General features: G+C 43.0%; 1 protein-coding gene across 2 annotated transcripts in view; it reads left to right on the top strand.

Annotated features, from left to right (window-relative positions):
• The window catches only part of MIDEAS (mitotic deacetylase associated SANT domain protein), a 90,206-nt gene extending 66,935 nt beyond the window's left edge, over positions 1–23,271 (top strand). For both annotated transcript variants that reach the window (XM_084631447.1, XM_084631448.1), the window contains exons 4-13: positions 592–937; positions 1,446–1,512; positions 2,873–3,015; positions 6,443–6,546; positions 7,820–7,895; positions 8,936–9,024; positions 12,623–12,772; positions 13,405–13,563; positions 13,978–14,189; positions 15,606–23,271. In XM_084631447.1, coding sequence (XP_084487573.1) covers positions 592–937; positions 1,446–1,512; positions 2,873–3,015; positions 6,443–6,546; positions 7,820–7,895; positions 8,936–9,024; positions 12,623–12,772; positions 13,405–13,563; positions 13,978–14,189; positions 15,606–15,819 — 1,560 coding nt within the window. In that variant the 3' untranslated portion in view covers positions 15,820–23,271. The remainder of the gene's footprint in view (positions 1–591; positions 938–1,445; positions 1,513–2,872; positions 3,016–6,442; positions 6,547–7,819; positions 7,896–8,935; positions 9,025–12,622; positions 12,773–13,404; positions 13,564–13,977; positions 14,190–15,605) is intronic.
• The last annotated feature ends 66 nt before the right edge of the window (positions 23,272–23,337 follow it).

Raw genomic sequence — 23,337 nt, 5'->3', positions numbered from 1 at the left:
TGAGATTTTTTAAACAATCTGAAGGCATCATTAAAATACAATTTAGTGTTTAGATCAGCGTTTCTCAAACTTCATTGCTCCGTGACCCGCTTCTGACAAGAAAAATTACTGCATGATCCCCGTGCCCTGTGTTACTCAGAATAGTTAGTGTTTTAAATAAAAAATGCATTACACGGCCGTATCAATGAAAAGTAGCCACTAAATATTTTAATGCACAATACAATCACAAGACAATCTTTATATCCAGTAATTAAAAAATGAAAATAAATAGGCACCAAATGGGAGGGGTGAGCTTGCATTGATGAACACAAATCCTTGAGTGGGGCTCTGTGTGGCTGAGATAAAGGCGGAAGTCATCTTCAGCAGTGAGAGGGGACCTGTATTCATTTGTTTTTTTCAGTGCTTCAGCCCCCACGGGTGCCTGCGGAGAGGTGGGCAGGCTATCTAGGGTTTCAGCTTCCCTTCTTTGCCCATGGACCTCTGGGCTGGGGCTTTCTGCCCTGGTGACCCCATCAAAATGAGGTCGTGACCCACACTTTGAGAACCCTGGTTTAGAAAGTTGTATTAAAAGGATTTGTTTTCTTTTTGTAGCATGAAGATGCTGCTCCAAAGGAGGAATCGGAGGGCTTTGCCCGGAAACCAAAGCAGCGCCCAAGACCTGAGCCACTCTTCATACCACCAAAAGCAGGCACCTTCATTGTCCCTCCAGTCTATTCCACCATCACTCCATATCAGAGCCACTTACGCTCACCTGTGCGCCTTGCAGATCACCCTTCAGATAGGAACTTTGAGCTACCTCCTTACACACCTCCACCAATTCTCAGCCCAGTGAGAGAAGGTTCTGGGCTGTATTTCAATGCTATACTCTCTGCTAGCGGTCACTCAATTCCACCTCCAATGACCCCTAAAAGTACTCACAGAACTCTGCTCAGATCTAGTAAGTTCCCTTCTTTGTCCTGTTGGGAGTGGGAGGCTGAGTGCCAACGCGAACAAAATCATGGCTCTCTTAGACAGTTATGGATAGCTGGATGTGGAGCTTCCTGTTGGGAAACTTGGGGAAATGTGATGTAGCAGAATTGATGCTGCCATATTTGGAGATGTTACTTAGGATGAACCCACCATTGATCTCCTGCACCCCCTACTAACTTCCGAAAGAAAAGATTTAGTCTTGAAAGAGTTAGTTCTCTCAAGCATGGGATTAGTTTAGCTGAAATATGAGAAAGAGTTTGCTTTAAGGATTGGGATACTGTGACGAAAATAGTGGACCAGAATGAAGTGGTGGGTGAAAATTCAAAAATCCCTCTTCAGCTTACTGTTCTTTGGCAGTTGAGTGCCTGTTTTGGGTGATGGAAAGTCTGTGCTCCAATGTGGTGTTCACACACTTACACATCTGCCCCAAACATAAAATTAATGAGTTTTGATCAAGTCTGTTGCTTGTCTTACAGATAGTTCAGAAGTCACCCCTCCCATCCTTTCAGTAATGGGGGAGGCCACCCCAGTCAGCATTGAACCGTAAGTATCAATACAATCGTACAAAATCCACCTCTTTGCTTGATGGCAAACATATATTCCTTACCCCGCTTACAGATTTAGGAGGATAGGAAAGTGCCGCAGGGTCCCCTTTTGTTGGTTTATCTTTTAGAAATTTACAGACTCACTCCTATGACTGTCTTTATTAAAAGTGTGTAGGGTTTTCTTTTTTTCTAGATTGAGGCAGAGTAAATTTATTGATGATCCATGCACTAAATAATTTCTTATGGTCCACTGAACAGTTGCCACAGTGGTAACTATTTTCCATCACTACTCTTCAGTTGCTGGGCTGAATTTGAACTACTGTAGTTAGCTAAAGGTGGCAGGGTCACTGTGTCATTCCGCCATGCATAAACATTATTATGCATGTTGTATACTTTTTTTTAAGAGTTAGGAAATATTGCTTCTTAAAGGGAAGGCAAAGCAGAGAATGGACAAACATAGTTAATTTTCAGAATGTAAGCTGCTTCAGGAACAAAGGTAACTGGAGCGTTTGCTCCAAATTCACAGAGCTTTCTTTTCTTTTAAATAATGGTAACTGAGTTAGCAAAACAAAGGGGAGTCTTTAACCCTAAAAATATAAATTGCATTAATCATTTTCTCCCTACTTTATCTTGCTACTATCAGGTGATTCTACAGCTTATAGCAACTGGTGCTGACCATAGTTCATACTTCCCTATACTTCGTTTTGAGTTGCCTTTCTGTGGTTCAGTTGCTCATTCTATCTCAAGCCATCTGTTAATGTTGCTCAGTAAGTCAACTGATGGCAGAGATATGGAGTGGAAAAGAGGGTAGTCAAAGGTTGTGCTCATATTTGGACTCATGAAATAGTACAGTGTGCAGCTGTGCTCAGTGGGGCTGGTTGTGGATTTTCTTCTCCTTTCCTCCTGTAATCAAATCTCTTTGTTGATTTCGAGTCTGGATAGCACCGCTTCTGTCCTGCACATTGGTCAGCTAGGAGAACCAAGAGAAAACTAATAGAACCTAACATACCGCTTGAATGTTCTTGATTTGTATTAGAGCTGAGTGCTTTGTAAGCAATCAGACCTCTGATTAGAGACTGAGTTGAAGTTCAGCAGTTCTAAGGGACCCACTCGTTAAATAGAACAACATAATTAGTAAAACAACACTAGAAATAGGTAAGCGGGCATTAAGCCTTTCACCTCTAGGTCACCATCTTAGGTCTGACTCAAGTAGTAGTAGTTACTGAATGTTGTTCTTGCCTGTGGCTATCATGTGGCCTATGTTTTGATCTCTTTGGGATCGATTGTGTTTTTAGAAGAGAGGTGCCTTCTAGATATTGTGAGGTGGTTATTGTCATTATTTGTTCTCCATTTCCCAGGCGAATCAATGTGGGATCCCGGTTTCAAGCAGAAATCCCTGTGCTCCAAGACAGATCTTTGGCATCAGCTGACAAGCATAAGGCGGATGTGGTGTGGCAGCCATGGGGGGACCTGGAAATTAACAAAACTACTCAAGAGAATGGTAAGGTTCTGGAGAGATTGGTAAATGGACCTCAGACAAAAAGTAGCAGCTTTGGTAGGGTAGCTGTGTCCTCTATGTTAGGCTCCATTTTAAATAGCTTCACACTACTGATCAGGTGTCAAGTTTCACTAAGTGTTGCTGAAAACTTCTTGTGGAAGATTATGGAGAACAAGGATTCATAGACCTGAAAGGCCAGAAGGGACAAATTAGATCATTGGCTGAGTGAAGCAAGGCATTACATTCAGCTCTGTTTTTGCAGTGGTGGTATAGCTGTGTCGGTCCCAGGATATGAGAGAGAAAAGGTAGGAGAGGTAATATCTTTTATTGGACCAACTTCTGTTGGTGGAAGGTACGAGCTTTTGAGCTACAGAGAGCCTTCAGGCCTGGGGAAGGAAGTAGAATGTCTCAGGGCTTGTCTACTCTTAAAATGCTACAGCAATGCAATTGCACTGCTGTAGTGCTTCAGTGAAGACGCTGCCTATGCTGACAGGAGGGGTTCTCTCCCTTCAGCACAAATAATCCACCTCCTAGAGAGGCCGTAGCTAGGTTGTCCAGAGAATTCTTTCTACAGTGGGGGTTTAGGCCTGTTTAAACCTGTTTTATCACTCAGGGGTGTGGATTTTTTGCACCCGTGCACGACCTAGTTATACCAGTCTAATTTGCTAGTGAGGACCAGGCCTGAGCTAATTACAAGTTGGGAGAGATTGTTAAATGGAAGAGGTAACATGGGAGACAGTCACTTGAAATGAAGTGGGCAATGGGGAGTTAGGTTGTTATGCATAAAGGGTTTGAAGTGGGCAATTAAGGGTAGCGTTACAAATTGTAATGAGACATAAAACCAGTGTCCCTGTTAAGTCCGTGGCTTTTGGTGTCTACCAGAGTTAAGAATTTAAGTTTCCAGTCTCACTTTTTGAAGGTGTTCTCCTCAAGGGAAGCCTGTACTAACACTGAAAGGTCAAATATGAAGTGATCACTTTGTGAAAAGAGTTCAGAGTAGCAGCCGTGTTAGTCTGTATCCGCAAAAAGAAAAAGAGGACTTGTGGCACCTTAGAGACTAAATACCTTTGTTAGTCTCTAAGGTGCCGCAAGTCCTCCTTTTCTTTTTGTGAAAAGAGTTTGCCCACAGGTGATTTGTCTTTTATCATTTTTCTGTGTGAGTTCATTTGAGAGCATAGTGATTTTCTGGTTTCACCAACGTTGTTAGGGCATTTGATGCACTGGATGAGGTATGCTAGGTGTTAAAATGAGCATGTGTAGGACCCATGAATCTTGAAAAGTGTGTTGTGGGTAGTATTGATCATCATAGCAGTGGAGATACGTCTGCAAGTTTTGCATCTGTTGTTCCACCAACAGAATAAAAGGTATTCTTCAATTCTGTGGCATTTCTTTGTCTGTAATATAATTTTTGTACATTGTATCAGATACATTCCAAAATTTCAGGGAATGTTCTAGGCATCAGTGGGGAGAACCCTATAGATTTTGGTGAAAAGTGGAAAAACTGAAAGAGGGAAAGGGGGGATACAAGGAGTTCTAGCATCTGATTAGCACCCAGCAGCTTCAACCACCTGTTCAATGGTCTGAAGATCAAAGAACCAGTTGATGGCAGCCATTGACACCTTCCAGCATAACAGTAGCCCCCATCTCAGCTCTGCGCATCCTCCCAGTACAATTTAAAAATATTGACACCTAAATTACTTCTCTCCCAGGGAGAGGGAAGGGAAAAGGAATAAAATGGGGGAATGGGGCTTACATAGAGCACCTGGCATGAAGGGGAGACTTGAGGACATTAGTGTCTGAGGGGGGAGACACAGCCCCTGGCATGGGGCAAGTTTCCCATCTCCCAGGGGAATGCTCTAACTACCAGACTGTAGAATCATTTTCATTATTTCTCTGGCCAAATGGCTATCCATTGTCATTCACAGTGGCAATTCGTAGTCATTCATGATGACAATGGATAGTCGTTTGGCCAAAGAAATAATGAGAATGACTACAGTGTGGTTAGGGCACTCACCTCAGAGGTGGGAGAGCCAGGTTCAAGTTCCTGCTCCAATGACTATTTCTAAAAAGTGGAACAAGTGGAGAAATTGAGAGCGCCCCACACCAGAATATCACATACCCTAGTGGCTAGGGCACTCTCTTGCCGTGTGGGGAGGCTCAAGTTCAAATCCCATTTCTGCATCAGGCAGAGGGGGAAATTGCATCTAGGGACAGGTCTACAACTAAAACTTAGATTGACCCTACATTGCTCCGGGGTATGAGAGACCTAGTTAAGCCAACCTAAGCCCCAGTATAGAGATTGCATAGCTCAATGGAAGAATTCTTCTGTTGACCTAGCTACTGTCTCTTGAATAGTAATTCCATCGCTGTAGCAAGTGTGTACACTACAACGGTGTAGCTGTAGCGCTTGTAGTGTAGTCTCAGGGTCCCACATCCCAGGTGAGTGCCTCAACAAGTGGGCTAAAGTTATAAGGGAGGTGGTGGTACCACCACTTTTTCTCCCATCCATTTTGTCAGCCTAGTCATAGAATCATAGACTATCAGGGTTGGAAGGGACCTCAGGAGGTCATCTAGTCCAACCCCCTGCTCAAAGCAGGACCGATCCCCAATTAAATCATCCCAGCCAGGGCTTTGTCAAGCCTGACCTTTCCTTTACTTTTGTCAAAATGCTGGAAATTGGAAACAAAAAAGTTCGTTTTTGATTCGCCAAAGAATTTTGAAAAATGCCTTTTTTGACATAGCTGGGCCTGTATTAGAGGTTTTTCTGGCATAGCTGTGCAAGCTAGGGGATGTGGACCCCTTCCCCCCCCCCCGCTCCTGGCCAACAGAATTGTGCCAACACAACTATGTAGGGTAGAGCTGGCCTGAATTCTGGGTTTGTTCACTTACTGAAGCAGTAGCTCTTGACCACCCTTTTCTGGAAAAAGAAGGAAATGGTATTTGCACGTTCATTCAGATTTGTATTTTCTCACCTTGGTCCCATAGTGTTCTTAAATGCTAACCTAGAGAGGAAATATCTTCTCCCTTCCCCCCGAGAAAGAGGGAAATTCAAACACTGAGGTTCATTCAGTCTTGGCTCTCTTCCCTTCCCCTTAGTCCTGCATTATTATATCTTATCTGAACATCACCATCCTTTCTTAATGTGAGAGGGAGTTCAAGTTCTGTGATCATTCAATCTTGTGTTCTTTGCTAGTTTCTCTAGTTTTGACTAGAAAGGATCAATTAGGATAAAATAATGCAAATCCTACTGTTGCCCAAGATATACGTGGACACTCGCTCATCGAAAACTCTTCTGAGAGACCCTCACCAGCCAGACTCATTGAATATGGGGAAAAATAGCAACTACTTTTCTATTTCTTAATCTGATCTTTTGCTTCTTCCACCCCATCCCTTTTTTTTTTTTGGTTTGATGGCACTTTCCTGGTAATAGTGGAAAATCTGCTAACTGCCTCCTGTTCAAGTATTTTTCCTGGGGCTGGTACCAATCAGGAGCTGGCGCTGCACGTCTTGCATGAAGCAAAGGGAAACATTCTGGTGAGTCCTCTTCAATCTTCTGTCTGTCTTTTGGGATTGTGGGAAGAGACCTTAATGCTCACTATAATCAAGGACTGATTGCACCAGCAAGAAGCTTATTTGAAAGAAGGAAGCTTGCAAAGCACTACACAGTTCTGCCAATACATCTGAATCCTAATGCTCATCACCTCTTGCTGTCACTATTCCAAACATGGCCCCGCACAGCTCTGCTGATTGCACCTCTATTTTGTCCTGCACCATCCTTGCTATTTCAGTCTTTGGCCTCTCCTAAGCAGAGACTGCTAAAAATGTCGAACTGCAGCAGACTGTATGTGGTTTCTGTTTTTAGCTTGCAGGGATCAAGTGGCTGAGATTGCTAAACTAAATTCACTTGCCCTCTGAATTGGAAGCCAAGTCTCATGTGAGGGAGCAGTGTCTACTGGTTTTACAGCATGGGACTGGGAGTTAGGACTCCTGGGTTCAATTCTTGCCTCTGTCATTGACTCTCTTTGTGACCCTAGGCAAGTCACTTAACCTCTCTTTGCCTATCTGTGAAATGGGTATATTTACTTACCTTGCAGCAGTATGTAACCATTTATGTTTATAAAACACTGATTTCTCTGGTAAATGCTGTAAAATTGCAAAGTGTAGCTGTTTAGTGCATCCACCTTTCATAATCTTCTCTAACTTCAGCACAAATGGTAGCTATAGTTTAAGTGCAAATAAAAAGTGGCTACAATTGAGTGGCTTTATAGTCTCTGAGATAAATTTCTTCCGCTGAAGTGATCCTTCCATTTTATTTCGGAATATTGTTTACTCAAGTGAGCTGAGATTTCTAAACACATTTCACTGGTGTCCTGGATCTGCAAAGGAGTGGAGGCCAGTGAGAAGTGGCTTTATAAGAGAGCACATGCTACATGGGATCATCACTACACAAGATAATACTTCTATAGGGCCTTTCATCTGTGGGAGTAATAATCCTGTCTCTCAACACCTTTTATGAGCTAGAGTAGGTGAGTAGTATTTTATCCAATTTACAGATGGAAAAGTGGAGGCATGGAGAGGTGAGGGCACTTGCACAAGGTACCAGAGAGTCAAGAACAGAAAGCTTGTGTCTTGACTCACATTTCACTGTTCCAAATGCTAGAGCATAGGGTGGGAAAGAGAGCTTTTAATATGATTAACCTTCTGGTAGAGGATGATACTAAGGGGATTGCCTGATGTTCTTTGTTGTAATATCTGTATAAGTTAGTGTCCTACATGAAGCTAATTCTGTTGTTGTACTGTCTCTTAGGCTACTTTGACCAAATTGCTGCTGAAGAGGCCAATGCGATCGCCATACCACCCACTGGCAGACTATCACTACACAGGTATACCAAGGGGAAGGCAACAGATAAACTCAGCGCGGCTGCCTCTGTTTCCTTTGTAGGTGGCAGCCCTAGCTGCAGATAGGGAATTTTTTCCTGATCCTCCTTCACCCTTTTGCACAGCAGGTGATGGTGGTTGTTGCTGCTCTTTTAATATTGATATAGTGTCATCCTTCCCCCCCCCGGAAGCTTTATAGGAATCAGTCGTCATCCCTTGCCCGGATGAGTGCAGTGGCGAATTTCAGGGATTCTTGCCTGCAGCTGTCATGACACTTAGGATTGGCTAGTGTGCTGCACGCACCACAAGTCCATTAGTCACTGAGCCACTCTTTTGTATACACAGGCTTGTCAAGGGACTAGATGTCTTCACAGAGAGCAATCACAGAAGGGAGGCTTATGGGTGGTGGAAGGACTGTCCAAATCTCAGGAATGCAATCTCTGTGGCATGAATTCATAGCAGGGAATTGAGAGAGAGTATTAGTGGGAGAATTTCCAGTCGCTAGTAACCTATGCTGCTTACAGTAGGATGTTAGAGAGTACAGACACTAGCAGGTTATTGCATCTCATTGTTTCCTCTATGGAAGGAAAACTGCAATGTCGGATGAGCTATGTCTGTCTGTACCCTCACTCAATATATAACCAATTGCAAGATAGTGACTTTCGTGACCCAGGATGGCCCTAGGCAACCCTGGGAGACCTTGGTCTGGTGAGGGTAGAGAGAAGCTCAATAGCTCCATCTCTAGTGCACAAAAATTACACGTCTGTTCACATTACAAGTACAACGGCTCTTTGACACAGCCACAGTGGAATGTACTCTGGTAGTGTGGATAAAGAAAGAATGTGGGAGAGCTAAGGGACATTCTGGATTGTGTGTTTTCTTGTTGGAGGTGCAAGAGTGTTATTGTACTAAGACTACTTCAGATGTGTAATGAACTGCATATAGTTTGGGCTGGTTTTATTTAAAGGAAACCTAAAGAAAATACAACTAGACGAATAAAAGCTTGAAATGAAATAGGTTTCAGTTCAAACTTCTTTACTTATAGGATCGGACAGGTGGAAAGTTGATGAGAAGAAACTTTTCAACAAAGGCATTGCAATCTACAAGAAAGACTTTTTCCTGGTCCAGAAACTTGTAAGTTATTCCGTCAGTTACTTAATGCACTGTGGAAGGGTTGACCTGAGCTGATGCAGTTGGTGCTGACAGTGATACCATCAACACAAAATATACTGCATTCCCTCTTGGGTGCTGTGGGGTTTTGTGTGTTTGTTTTTTCTTCCTTTCCCCAGACTCCCCAAATTTCCTTTGAGTGATTAAACTTAAAAAAAAATTGAAAACATAGTGCTACTTATTGATTTCCCTTCCCCCCACATTAATCAATCCAATCTCCCTCATTTAGCCCAGGACACAGATCAATTACACAGAATATATTTATAAAGTGATGGGAGTGCTCCAGTAACACTCAAGTAGCCCAGTTACAAACCTGAATAAGAAAAATTCCCATTGTGGTAAAATGTCCCATAAATTACTCCTGACAGAATTCTGCACCCCCGGCCCGCATATTTCTGTGCCCCTGTGAAGAAAAATGCAAAAGAAATTTGCTGGGGGACATATGCCTCTACCCCGGTAGCCCAGGCAGTGTGTGAATTCCAATGTGCCTGGCCCTGGAGCAGCCTCTGAGATGCAAATCGCTGCAGGGGGAGAGGGGCTGGGTGTGCGTGCCTGGAGGAGAGATGTTGCTCACCATCAGGGGGCGGGGCTGGGTGTGTGTGCCTGCCAACAAGTGAGAGAGACTCTGTCCGTCTTGCTTGCTATTGTGGCTCACCAGGGGTGTGGAGGGATAGGTCTTTTTATTATGCATGAGGAAGGCTCTTTCCCACAGGCAGAAATGTAGCAGCCTGCCTGCTACTTAATTGATCTCATTCTCTGAGGCAGAAATGTAGCAGCCTGCCTGCATAGTAACATTGTTAATGTTCCTGTTGTTGGTTAACTGTTTCTGTTCTCAGTCAATTCCCCCAGGAGGATAAAACCTGTAAAAGGTTTAAGGCCCCTACATTGCCAGAGTGATGTAAAGGAGCCTTATTATAAATGACAGTAAGGGAATCAGCTAAGAAGATCTATGTGCTTTCTCACTTTTTTCCTGTGCCAAAGTGTCACAATGGGGTTTTATTACGGCTCAGGATTTATTTTACTTACCCATTTGAAAAAAAAGAGTTTGAGGGCAAATAAAACATTTATCAAGCAGTCAGTTAAAGGTCAGGACAATCAGAAGCAAGCACTTCCCAAAGTATCCAGCCAGGTCCAGGATAATGATTAGCAAAACTGTATGGCTTTTATGTGTGAAAGTCTCTGAGCAATTTAAAATGACATCCTACTTTTTGTTGCTGCTGCTGCTGCTGTTTGGTGTTCTGTAATGTAATTTAAATGAAAATCCAGGATTATAACTGGAATGCAGGGTATTAGTTACCAAGTGTTTGTAACTTAACTTTCACGTGTTTAGGAAATGCTGAATAGTTATTGTGACTTTTTTCTGTATTGTAGTTTAAATAAATTAACAAAACAAGTGAAACTGGTGTGATTATATTGTATTATTTTGACAAATAAAATATGCAGAATTTTGCTGAACATTTAATTTTTTGGCACACGTTTTTTAATTTTTTGGTGCAGAATCCCCCCAGGAGTAATAAATGGATTGGTGAAATATTTAGTAGTTTTACTTCCAGTGTTCTATAAAAATTAGAGACAGTGAAAATGTCCTCTTAGTAAATGCCTTCTATCCATTTTAACCTATCATGAAGATGTTTTCATTGGAGGTAAAGCTACAGAAAAAAAGAAAGGCAGGAGTAGTTTTCAAATTTCTCATGAATAAATAACAAATGTGCAAAACTTTGTATTAACTTGTGAAAGCCTAGGCATTAACAAAAGCTAATACACTGCCTCCAAACTCTCAAATACATCACAGATAGAACATGTGTAATTGTCCTTGGGTCTGCTGATGATCAGGTGTTCCCAGATGGGTACAGAACTGAAAAGTTCTGCATGCCTTCCTCCCTATCTGTTAGACTTGCTTTTTGGTTGTTCCTTAGCGAATATGTTGTTGGAAATTAAATACCTCCCAGGAAGCTGTAAGTCTGCTCTGAGACCTGACAACTCATTTGCAATGTTGCAGATACCCTTATGGAGTGCACATTTCTCTTTGTATGTCTACACTGCAGCTGGTTGCAAGCCTCCCAAGCTGAGTAGACAGACTCTCACTACCAGGGCTTGAGCTTAATGAGCTCAAAATAGCAGCCTGGTCGTTTCAGCTCAGTCTGCAGCTCAGGCTTTTAAGTCTTGGGGAACGCATGAGCCTGAGAGCCCAAGCTCCAGCCTGAGCCACAACATCCACGCTACTATTTTTAGCATGCTTGCTAGAGCGTGTGTCCACCTGTGCTGAGAGAGACACCCTTACCTGCAGCGTAGGCATATCCTCAGGCTTGTCTACACATAAACCCCTACAGTGGCACTGCTCCAGCTGCACTGCTATAGCACTTCAGTGAAGACACTATCTGTGTTGATCGGAGGGGTTCCCCTATCTGCATAGGGACTCCACTTCCCTGAGAGGTGATAGGTAGGTTGACAGGAGAATTCTCCCATCAACTTAATGCCGTCTAAACCAGGGGATAGGTTGGTTTAACTGTGTCACTCACAGGGCTGGATTAACTCTTCTGTGGGACAGGGGCTATTACATTTTGTGGGGGCCCCCCCGTATGCACGTATTTTTCCTGGGAGGGAGGTTGGTGCAGGAGGGGGCTGGGGCAGGGGATTGGTGTGCAAGAAGGCGCAGGGTCTGAGAGGGAGTTTGGGTTCAGAAGGGGGTTCTGATCTGGGGCAGTCGGTTGGGGTAGAGGAGGGGGTGTGAAGTGTAGGCTCCGGCCAGGAGGCGCTTATCACAGGCAGCTCCCGGCCTGCAGGGCTCAGGCAGGCTGCCTGCATGCTGTGGCTCCACACTGCTCCCGGAAGCAGCTGGCAGCTAACATGTCTCTGCGACCCCTGCGGGGAGGGGGACAGCATGTCTCTGTGTAGTGCTCACGCCCACAGCTCCCATTGACTGGGAACCCGCCCCCCACCAGGGGTCACAGGGACGTGCTAGCAGCCGGCTGCTTCCAGGAGTGGCATGGGGTCACAGCATGCAGACAGCCTGCCTGAGCGCCCCACTGCGCCGCGGGACTCTTAGCGGCCTGGAGTTAGAGATCGCTGCCTGTGATTTATTTTTGTGGGGCCCCCCTTGAGCTGGGGCCCAGGGCTGCAGCCTCTAAAGCCCCTGCCTTAATCTGGCCCTGGTCACTCGGGTGTAGATTTTTCAACCCCCAGAGCGACATAGTTATACCAACCTAATTTCCTAGTGTAGACCAGGCCCCAGTGCCAGTTCTGCCATCCTGGTGTTGACTAGTACCATATTGTGCAAGTAGCTCCATTGAAACTTATGGGAGTATTCAGCCTAAAGTGCTGCTCAGTGTGAGTAAAGGTGCCGGAATCTAGCCCTGAGAAATTCCAGTGGAGGCTAAAGAAAATGTTTGTGGGAAACATAACAACGTGTAAAGAACTTAAAACAGTTTTCATATAATAGAAAGATATTGTTGGAAAAGAAAATTACAATGTAAAGTGACTTGTAATTACACTTTTACTGAATATTAATACACCTTTTAAAAGGAGTTTGCCTTTTCTTTTCTTTTTTTTTTTTTAACACTAGATAAAAACCAAGACGGTGGCCCAGTGTGTAGAGTTTTACTACACATACAAAAAACAAGTGAAAATTGGTCGGAATGGGACCTTAATCTTTGGGGATGTTGATGCCACTAATGAGAAGTCTATGAAAGATGAAGCTGAGGTTGATATCAAGGTAACCGCCCAACTCCCTTTCTTGCTTTTGGCTTTGGTGCCAAATGCGAACTTCATGGACTGAATCACAGTTCACTCTTTCTAATTTTACTGTTGCTACATATATACAATAAATAATAAATATGGTCCTAACGATTGCATAGATTCCGTAAGTAACTGTCTGATTAGAAACTCTTGTGTTTCTAAGGCCATGTCTACACTGTCACTTATTTCAGCAAAACTTTTGTTGCTTAGGGGTATGGAAAAAACAGCCCCTTGAATGACATAAGTTTTGCCAGCATCAGTGCTGGTGTTCACAACGATATGTCAGTGAGAGATGCTCTCCCGCCGACATAGCTATCGCGGCTTGTTGAGCTGGTTTTATTGTGTCGACAGAAGAGCTCTCTGCAGGCAGCATAACGTGGCTACACAAGCGCTCTTACAGCGGCTCAGCTGCGCCACTGTAAGCTTGTAAGTGTAGACATGGCCTAAGTCTCTCTGACCTGCTGCCGTTACCAGCAGAGACAAGTCAGGCTGAAGTTCACTAGGCCCAGCCTCCCATCCTTTTTCACATAATTACTTCAACTTGCTGTAGAGCTGAAGCTCAAAGAAGAAAATATTAACTCTGTCCCTTTACCATTTCTTCATGTGAAGAGTTCCCATAGGTTTGCACGTGTTCTTCCTCCCAGAAAGGAGAATTACAGTGAGGAACATACACACGTGGAGGAGGTGGCTGAGAAGGAGGAAGAGTTGGATGACAGGAAGAGCACAGTGCCTCTCAAGGCCACACAGACACTACAAGCCAACGAAGTGGTCAGTGATGCACTGAGCTGCATGTACTTCCCCCCACCAGTCCTTCCCACCCCGCCCCCGGTTAACAGTTTGGAAAATGTTGAATAAAAATAGACAATTTCAGACAAAGTGTCTTCATCTTTAACTTTTCCTGGTGTAAGGAGCTGGAACTGGAATAACTCTGAGTATTACCAGCATCAAGATGGTGTCCTATGAGACTTGATGGGCGGGGAGAGGTGGTGACTGGGAATGTGATGAATTCCCTGGGACTGATGCTCGGAGAGGAGTACAAGTGGTGTTAGAAATACCAGAGAGAGTTTCTCATTAGTGATAGCTTGAATTGGAATACTATGGGGTGAGAGTTCAGCCAGGAGCCTTTATTTCAGAGATGCTTCATTTTCACTTTGCTTTAACAACTGTCTCTTTGCCATGTAGGTCAATGAGGTCCTTATTTCAAGAAGCAAGGAGTCTAATGCTGCAGGGGAAGCCAACACTAGGACTGTAAGGAAGCCTAAGGAGGCAGCAGTGAAGTCTCAGAAGACTCCTCCCCCAGTACAGAGGAGGAGACGGAAACCAAAGCCAAAACCAGACACAACCAGTAAAGCTCAGAACCAGGAGAACACGTTTCCATGTAAAAAATGTGGCAGGTAAGAGAAACGCATTGACAATGAGAATCACAGGAATGTTGTACAAAAGGAACATTAGCTTGAAAAGCAGTTTTTGTGGAGATATTATACAATAAATTGTTGGAAATGCTGGCAATAATATGAACAGTTTACCACCACTGGTGCTGTCTTTCAGATTAGATTTTTAAAACAGTTGCCATAGAAGTTTTCATAATCATAGGCATACTAACCCAAGTACCCTGTACAGATTACAACTTGGATGATTATATTCTGCACCCCCCATGTATTCTTTAATGTTGCTGTGCACTGCTGAACAGCTGTATGGTCCACCTCAGCAGTGTTTACATTTCACTGGTGTGTTGAGAGATTCCTGTATAGTGGAAAAAGCACTTTAAGAACTTTTCAGATGACTAATACTATAGGCATGTAGGGCATTATTGTTACTATAGCAGCAGGTGCCAGGGAAGGGGTGAACAAATGGTTTGATAAAATTTACTCGTCTCTTGTGCGCATCGTAGATGTATTACTTTCCCTCTGTGGCTCCAGCCAAGAAAGTTCAGTTTGCTGCCTAAATTGCTTAATCCCAAAGAATAACTAGCCTCATAATACCAGGAGTTTCTCACCATTTTACATATAGAAGCGGGATGGTGAGGAGATGGGGAGAACCAGAAGGAATGACATCTTTGTCTAATTCAGTGGTGGTGACAGGTTTCCATGGTGTGGCAGTGGCAGGACACCTCTCCACTAGACCATGAAGTAGCACAGCTTTGAGAAGTCACACTGCTGTATTTCTAGCCTGGACGCTCACAGGGCAGAAGCAGGAGGAAAATCTTAATGACGTTCAAGTCTATTTGGTGCAACTAAAATTGAGAAATGTATTCCGCGGGGGAAGAGGATAGAGAGGGAATGGAAACCACAAAGGGCAAAAGCCAAAAACCTTTGACCCTGGGGGAAGAAGTGCAAAAAGAGGGCACTGGTCATCGTTTGCTTGCTTATTTATTTGTTTTACAGTAGTGCCTAAAAAATTGGGGGCCTTTATTGCACAGCGGTGTACAGATCCATAGTGAGAGATTGAGCCTGCCTCCAAGAGCTTAGAATCTAAATGGACATGACAGATAAAGGGTGGGAGGGAAAACCAAGGCCTAGAGAGGTGAAATGACTGCTCCAAGGTCATGCAGCACATTATTGTCTGCCAAAAACAGAGCCTAGGTCTCCTGAGTCCTAAGTTAGTGCCCCATCTACTGCACCACACGGCTGCGTATGGAATGGGAGTGAGAGCAGTCGTAGCTGCAGTAGTCCCATCTTGGTGGTGGTACAGGGTCCTCCTCTGTCGTCTGTTGACTTCAAACCAGAGATGCAGCCGCCCCTTTGGCAAGGACGGGAAGAGGAGGTATGGAGAGACTGAACAGACAGGTTCACGTATGTGTTCTTCCTCAGGATCTTCTCCAAGGTAAAAAGCCGCAGCGCTCACATGAAGAGCCACGCGGAACAGGAGAAGAAGGCGGCAGCACTGAAACAGCGAGAGAAGGAGGCGGCGGCCGCGGCAGCCGCAGCAGCAGCGCAGCAGGAGGAGAGCAGCGACGTGGGGAGCAGCAGCAGCAGCAGCGACAGCAGCGACAGTAGCAGCTCGGATGAGGATGGGGAGATTTAGCCATAGCCCAGGGGAAGTCGAGGGAGCAGCAAGGCTGGACCCCGCCCCTCTCTCGGTGTGTTTGCCTCCATTCCTGCACTTTCCTTATCTGGGCTGAGTTCTACTAGGCTTCTGTCCATTGCTGCCATTTCCTCACCCCACATTCTGCATCTCACCCTGCCAGTATAGACTGAGCCAAATCAGTGGATAAAGAGATTTGTGTGAACCTGGATATTCTTTTTTACAAACCAGATTTCTGTTTTATTTATAAAGGCACCTGAGGTACGTAATAGAACAATGTCATCAGGAGCGGAATTTAGTTCTCCTGCAGATCAGTCAGGGCTTTCTCCTTGTGCTTGCCAAGACTAATGGCAATGAGACTCTTGAGTGTAAAGGCTTCCAGATCTGAGCAAGAAAAAGATGCTCTGCCCTGAGACTGTCTGCATCTAGTTACTGTGACACCAGTGTTTTGTAATGATTTCTTTCCATAGCAGATTCCTGTCAATGCCCTTCCTGCTTTCCTCTCTGTGCACTATCCAGGCTCTTAGCAAGTTCTGTGGAAATATGAGACATACTTTGGGTATGACTGAAGTGTGAGGGAGAGGGGTGAAGAACACTCAGCCCACCCCTCTCCTCTGAGAGGAGATTTCTATTTTTCTGTAGCAAGGGGATGCCTGATATTTCCTGTGCCATTAAGAGTTCAGTAGTGGACATATATCCTCCCTTGCAATAAGAGTAGCCACAAACCTTAAAGATCTGGCTATATTGTGTACAGGAAGCGAAGTAGTTATTGGGTCACTTTTAGAAGAATTTGCCCCCTCACAAGTACAATTTGAAAGGCCTCTAACGATCACATCTGGCTTTAACTCATTACAAAAGGGAGCAAGGTGGTCAATGAGACTTGACCCAAGACACCGTTTTTGGACTGTGCACGCCTCACAGAGATGGGAAGGGTGGACTCGGGTCTCTTCCTCAGGCTTCTTCACTCCCTTCCCCAAATGGCCATTATGCAGGGGGATGCCTGTTTCCCTATTGGCCTTTACCAATCCCTTTAAATGGCCACCTACAAGAGTTACAGTGAAGAAGCTGTGTGTCCTTCCATTCATTCCTTTGATGTGATTGGACAGCACAGAATACTTGGCTATCCCATCATGGCCCCCTTACCAGTAAAATGTACTCTTCATGCAAAGCTGGCATTGAAATCGCTCCATTAGCCAAAAGTCCAGACAGCTAGGCCTGGTATTAAAGCAAAGTGTTAAAAGAAAGCAAAAATCGGTCAGCTGAATGCTAAAATTACACAGAATCTGTCTGTACATATATACATATTGTTCACATACCTTTATTTCATAAAACTGTAAAGAATCCAGTGTAGTTGCAGCTGTGTTGGTCCCAGGATATTAGACAAGGTGGGTGAGGTTCTATCTTGTATTGGACCAGCTTCTGTTGGTGGGAGAGACAAGCTTTCAAGCAGGGCTGCAAGTAGAGCTGTACCCTCCAGTACGTAGTACCAGCAAGAGATTTTTAGTGGGTATGGGGTACCGGAAAGACTTGGGACTACTTTCCCCTCCTGGGGGGCGGGGAGAAGCTGCACTCTGCTCCTTAAAGAAGCAGAACGCAGCTAGGGAGGACATTCATTCTTTATATGGCTTTAACAGCACAATACATATGCTAACAAACTTAAACAAAGCCTTTGTTTAAGTTTGTTAGCATATGTATTGTGCTGTTACCTTGGTCAGGAGTCCTCAAGAGAGGAGGGGTGGGGGGACAAAAGGTGTTTAAACAGTGTTTTTGATTCTGTTTCTCCCCATTGGTCTAAATTATCCATGACATCCATACTGCATCACAACAAGTCCAAATCATTAGAGTGATTGTTTGGATTCTAATGTCAGCCCAGTTCTGTAGCCTGAAGGGAATCAGGTGTTGTCCCCAGTGTACCTAGAATTCTTCTTTGTAGCCAAACTAGTCTAACATACATTTTGTTAATTGGAACTGGAGCAGCAAAACAAAGAAAACAAATGCCTCATTTTCTAGCTTTGTGGGTGATAGAACTATAAGTGAAGATTATAATGCTGGACATTGACAGCCTTAAACCAGTCAGCTGCCTCTGGAGTCTGCCAAAAACTTTGCTGAAAATATGTTCCTCCTCTTAGCAACGGAGCTAAGACTTATCACACATTTGCCCACCGTTATTCGAATGAAGTTCCTTCTGATCTGGCAGCTCAGGCATTTTCAGTTTCATCCGGAAGAATTTACAAACTTGGAACCTAATCCTGTAAACCCTTAATCATTTCATCAGCCCCACTGAAGACAATGGGACTATTTGCATGACTATGGACCTCTTTTGTGGGCTGATAAAAGTTTCAGGAGTCTGTTCTTTTAAAGGAAGTTGAATCCCCCATTGAAATGCAATGTTTGGGTACCATAAAGCAGTTAAATTTTGTCTTTTAATAAGCCATACATAGGCTGAAATGGCTCCTCACCCAACTCCCGTACAGACTGAATACTACATATTTGGTGGGAAAGTGAGTAGTTAAGCTGTTGATGTTTGTATATACAAAGTGGGGTGATGGGGGGGGGGCGGGGAGGAGTCACTTGGGGAGATCATGTGCCTCTCCTTGTGTCCCTCCCATGAATGCAGTACTGGCAAGAAATTATTTCTACTTGCACCACTGCTTTTCAGCCATACAGAGCTCTTCTTTTTCTGAAGAGCTCTGTGTGGGTCAAAAGCTTGTCTCGCTAACAGAAGTTGGTCCAATGCAAGATGGTACCTCACCCACCTTGTCTCTATAAAGAATCCAGTTGTTTCCTTGTGCTGTATCCATTGCGCAAGAGTGTTAATTGGCTCCTTTCGTGGCCTCTGCCTTATAAGTATAGGGTGAAGAAATGGGGAGATTGGCAGGAGCCAGTGAAAATAACTGAAGAGGCAAATGGGATTTAGTGGCAACAACACTCTCTGCAGTGAAGCATCCGTAGTACTGTAGAGCATTTGTACATGCAGGCAGCCAATTCTCACTCCCACCTCTGGAGGAACATCATGTGCTGATATTTATGTGGCACTTAACTGCATGAGCAAAGAGCCATAGTTAGTAATAAAATGTTTAAATGTGGCAGGGAATTGCCAGTTTTCTGGTGCCAGTGAAATGCACATCAGATCGACTGCAGTTCTGTAGTGGCATCTGGTGGTCAGATAAGTTAATTGCCTGTGCATTCCTGAGCGGTGCTGTTTAGCTAGTTCCAGCTAATGGCAGCAGGCTGTCCCTGATCTGGCTGACTTGCAATAGGCTCTCCAAGCTGCCGGATAAGTTTCAGGTAAGCATGCCTTTGTGCTTGTTCATGCCTTTGTGCTTGTTCAACTACAATCTAATATAGGTCAGATTCCAGCCTGTCACCTGCCTGGCCTGGCTCTTTTGCCCCATGGCACCAGAGCTTCCTCCACAGACCTTGGGACCATCTCCTTTTTTGGCAGCTACAATTGTTTCACTGCCTAATTAAGTCCTCAAGCCATATATTTGGTACCCTACTCTTTAAGCTGTTCATCTCCGCACAGCTCCTTTTCTTTAGTTAGGAAGGATTCTTCTTTATAATAAAAATAAAATATTGTTAATTGGCTACTATTTTTTTTTTAATGTTAATCATTTTAACTTACAAGAAATGCCCCTCTCCTTTCACCAGCATATTTAGCTTCTGTAACTAGCCTGGGCTCATGCCAGTTTGGGAATCAGAAAGCCAGCTTCCAGTCCAGAATCCAGATCTCCGTTTGCAATCATATAAAATCCATTTGTCACCGTGTGAACTGGTTGGGACTGGAATGTGGAAGCAGATGGCCTGTCACCTGCTATTAATTATTCATTAGCAAACTGCAGAGAATCAAAAGCAAATAATTTTCACAAGAAAAGTTCAAGCAGCAAATCTTAAGAATTTAAATATTAATAAAGATTATTTTCATTTTAAAATTGCATGTTCTTCGCTATTCCAGCAGTGCTGTAAATAACTGAATATTTGGAGTGCTCCTGTCAAGGGGAGTAAAAAGTCAAAGTAACTGTGTATTATGTTCTACTCTAAAGAAGTCACTTCCGAATTCTTCACATCTGCTAATGATCCATTTTCAGAGTTGGACATAAAATCAAGTAAAAGGTTACAATGCAGTTAAGCCTTAAAATGGCAGTTCTTTCCAGAAGATTGGAAAGTCACTAATAAGTGGCAGACCCTGGGAATTATAGAGTAATGCAGCAGTTTAAAAAGCAAATAGGATGATTTAGGTGCATTTTAAAAGGGATTGAAAATAATGCAGAACATATTATACCATCATATTGAACACCTGGAATACTCTGTCCTGTTATAAAGTGGAGATCAAAAAGGCCCAGAAATAAGCAGCAAAGATAAGTGAAGATACACCTGGACTTATATGGGCTGAGAGAGTGAGCAGTCACTAGGATCATTGTGTTGGAGAGGAGGCTGGACTGCGGTATTCAAAATTATAAGTGGAAACTTAACAGTCTCTCTCCTTTATTCCATAATAATGGAACAAGGGGGAGTCCCTTAAATTCAAGGGCAGTGCAGTTAGAACAAATAACAAAGAAATACTACAGCATGTAGCCACTCTGGAAATCATGACGTCAGATACCTTGGGAGGATTTCAGAAAGGGCTATATAAGATCAAAACCTCTAGAATTCTCAGGTAGGAAAACTAAGATACGGCTAATTAAATTGTATGGGTCAGAAAATAAAGGTTCTTTTGCTTTCCCAATGAGAACAGTGCAGAGTTAGCTAGCTGAGTGGTTCTTTACCTTCCCCTGAAGCTAGGTAAAGAAGCCAAACTAAATGGATTGTGAATCTGCTCTGCTGCGGAAAATCCTCCATATAGGACAGGGATTCTGGGACACACCATTTAATGTGCCCCCAAAATGCCTGTTCTCCCTTTCTGAACAGAAGTTAAATACAGTTCTTTGTCTCTTACTTTCCTTTCCTGATTATGCACTGAGTAAAATGATTTAGTATTTTTAAAGTGCTCCCAAAGTGTGCTTGATGCTTTAAAGAACAAATAAAGTCTAGTCACTGCTACGAAGAACCTACAGTCTAGTTGTAGCTATATACATGGCAAATGGTGATCGCGGTCAGTCGGGAGGGGAAGGGGTGAGGAAGTACAGGGTGAAACAACAAGATCATGCAATTGCTCTATGCATTGACTTAGTCTTCCTTATGGGATTGATAGCAAGTTCTTGCACTGATACTGTCTACTTCTAGGAGCCAGTAGACTAGCTCCTTTCTTAGATCTCCTTTACCTCTTATCCCAGGGGACATCCATCTAGACATGGGTGCTGATTGATTTTGCTCTGTAGAAAGGGTTGTTTTGTTTGTTTTAAAAATGCGCAAAATTAGTGGATGTATTAGATATTAATGAATCAAGCATTGGTTGTTTTTTCATCCATGCAGATTTCTTCTCTCCTAATCTTTTGCAGTTTGACAGTCTGTTCTAATTCAGTATGTGTGGCGGTGGAATAGGTAGAATTAGCACATTTGGTGGGGGTTGCTTAACAGAGAGGACCTTTTCTATGGGAACAAATGCAATGTTTAAACAAAATCCCCTTGCAGATTGCAATTCTGCATGTGCAAACATAGTGTACTAGCCTTTTCACTGTTGGAGGTCAAGTGAGAATGTAAACCTACTTGCCTTTTGGCCATATTTTAAACATTACACATTTGAATCTACCAGACACTGGATGCCATTGAGATGTACTGACAGGGTGCGTGTGGGAAATCTCTCTTGCCTTCCTGTACTATTCCTGGCTTTATAAGCACTCAGTATTACACCTGCTGTCTGGTGTGATCTGCATAGGGACAGCATTTCAGTTTTGTAGCAGTTGTGTTTGTTTCTATACCTGTAGTTATATAAGGAGATGCAAATCTACTGTCGCTCTGGTATGTGGCAATGTAGCTGCAATTCCACATTTTTATTTATTCAGCACAGTTATTTCAGGCTGGACTGAACAGGTAAAACTGATCTGAGAGAACTTAGCTCTGAGGTAAATGTATCTCAAGTCTACCAAGATGCTACAAAATAATAACAATCAAAAAAGCCTACAATGGCATATAGTGTTTTGAATGGCTATGCAGGGGTAAATATGTTTACTAGCATGGCATTTTGATAGCTAGAGACTAGTAGAAATACAGCTATTTGACAGCAGGTAAAGGGTAGCTTTGAAATCTGAACCTAAAGTCTCTGTTAAAAATATCTATTCATCCCTATGATGATGATGAAATGTGAAATTAAAGTTAGCTAACCAGATTTCTGGGTGGCTGATCGTTATTTATTGACTTTAAGAATTTAATTGGATGAAGCTTTTAGTTATAGTACGCTAAGATTAAGAATAAAATGGCTGACACGCAAAAACAAGTGTTTCCTAAGCCAAACAGAATGCACCTTTTTACAAATGTCTCTGCCTGTTACCTGGTGTACCCATTCTACCAGTCACCGATCTAGAAAATCATGATGATATAAAAGTCTCCTGCTTTTAAAAAGTTGTGGAGATTTCATCCATAAAGGTCTTAGTCTCCTTTCAGTATTTGTCTAGAACAGGGGAACCTGATGTTATGACAACGTTCTAGCCCCATGATAGTGTCTTCTAAGCAAAATTCTATAATTTACTGATTAATCCTGTCAGTTAAAAGCTAGAACATTTTCCCATGCACTCTTTTCCTAACATGCCCACACAAACTGTAGTCTCCTTTATTATCTTCCAGTGTACACTTTTGAAGTTTATTAAGTTTCCCAGAGAATAGGAAGCAGTGTCTATATTGCCAGCTTTGTTTTGCGTCAGTAGTGTGGGTTTTTTTGTAAATTTTCCATTTGGGTTCAGCTGCTTCATTCACCCGCATTCTTTCCAGTGTCAGTTGTTGGGAGAAATACAAAATTCTAATCCCCAGCTGTCCAAAAAAAAGTAAAAATAAAAATTCTTTCTGGAACAGGGGATTCCATCAACAGCTGAGCCTGGAAAATCCCAGCTCCTTAAGTTTGGGAGAAGGCATATATTTTTATAAAATGTAATTGCATATTTTTAAAAACCTCTTTCCATGTTCTCCAGCTTCTCAAAGTGTATTATTTTTCCCTTGTAGCTTAGATTTGATACAAATAGGGGTTTTTTTGTGCATTTTACCTTTTTTGTTCTGTTTTACATTTGGTGATGTACTGTACAGGAACAGTCTCAGCCTTTGTAATTACTGTATAAATGCTTTATTATAAAAAGTATATTACTTTTATTTTAACAAATGAGCAGACACTGCCTTTTTGTGTGTTTGCTGCTTAGGGCACCTTTTAAAAAGACTGTTACATATTAAAATAGTGTACATATCTATATAAAATATTTACCTTTTTTTTGCTGTACAGTTGTGATAGACCAGACTGAATTTATTTTTTGTGCTCTTTTTATAAAATATTAATACACTAAAGGAAATCTTGCTGATGTGATTGTAATGTACCCATGTAACTTATTTACTTAATGTCCCTCTGTATCTTTTAAAACCTTTTATTAAATAAGGTTT

This window comes from Lepidochelys olivacea (assembly GCF_965140295.1).
Source record: "Lepidochelys olivacea isolate rLepOli2 genome assembly, chromosome: 6".
NCBI classification, from domain to species: domain Eukaryota; kingdom Metazoa; phylum Chordata; order Testudines; family Cheloniidae; genus Lepidochelys; species Lepidochelys olivacea.
The sequence above is the reverse complement of the archived record's forward strand: the minus strand, read 5'-3'. Positions and strand labels throughout refer to the sequence as shown.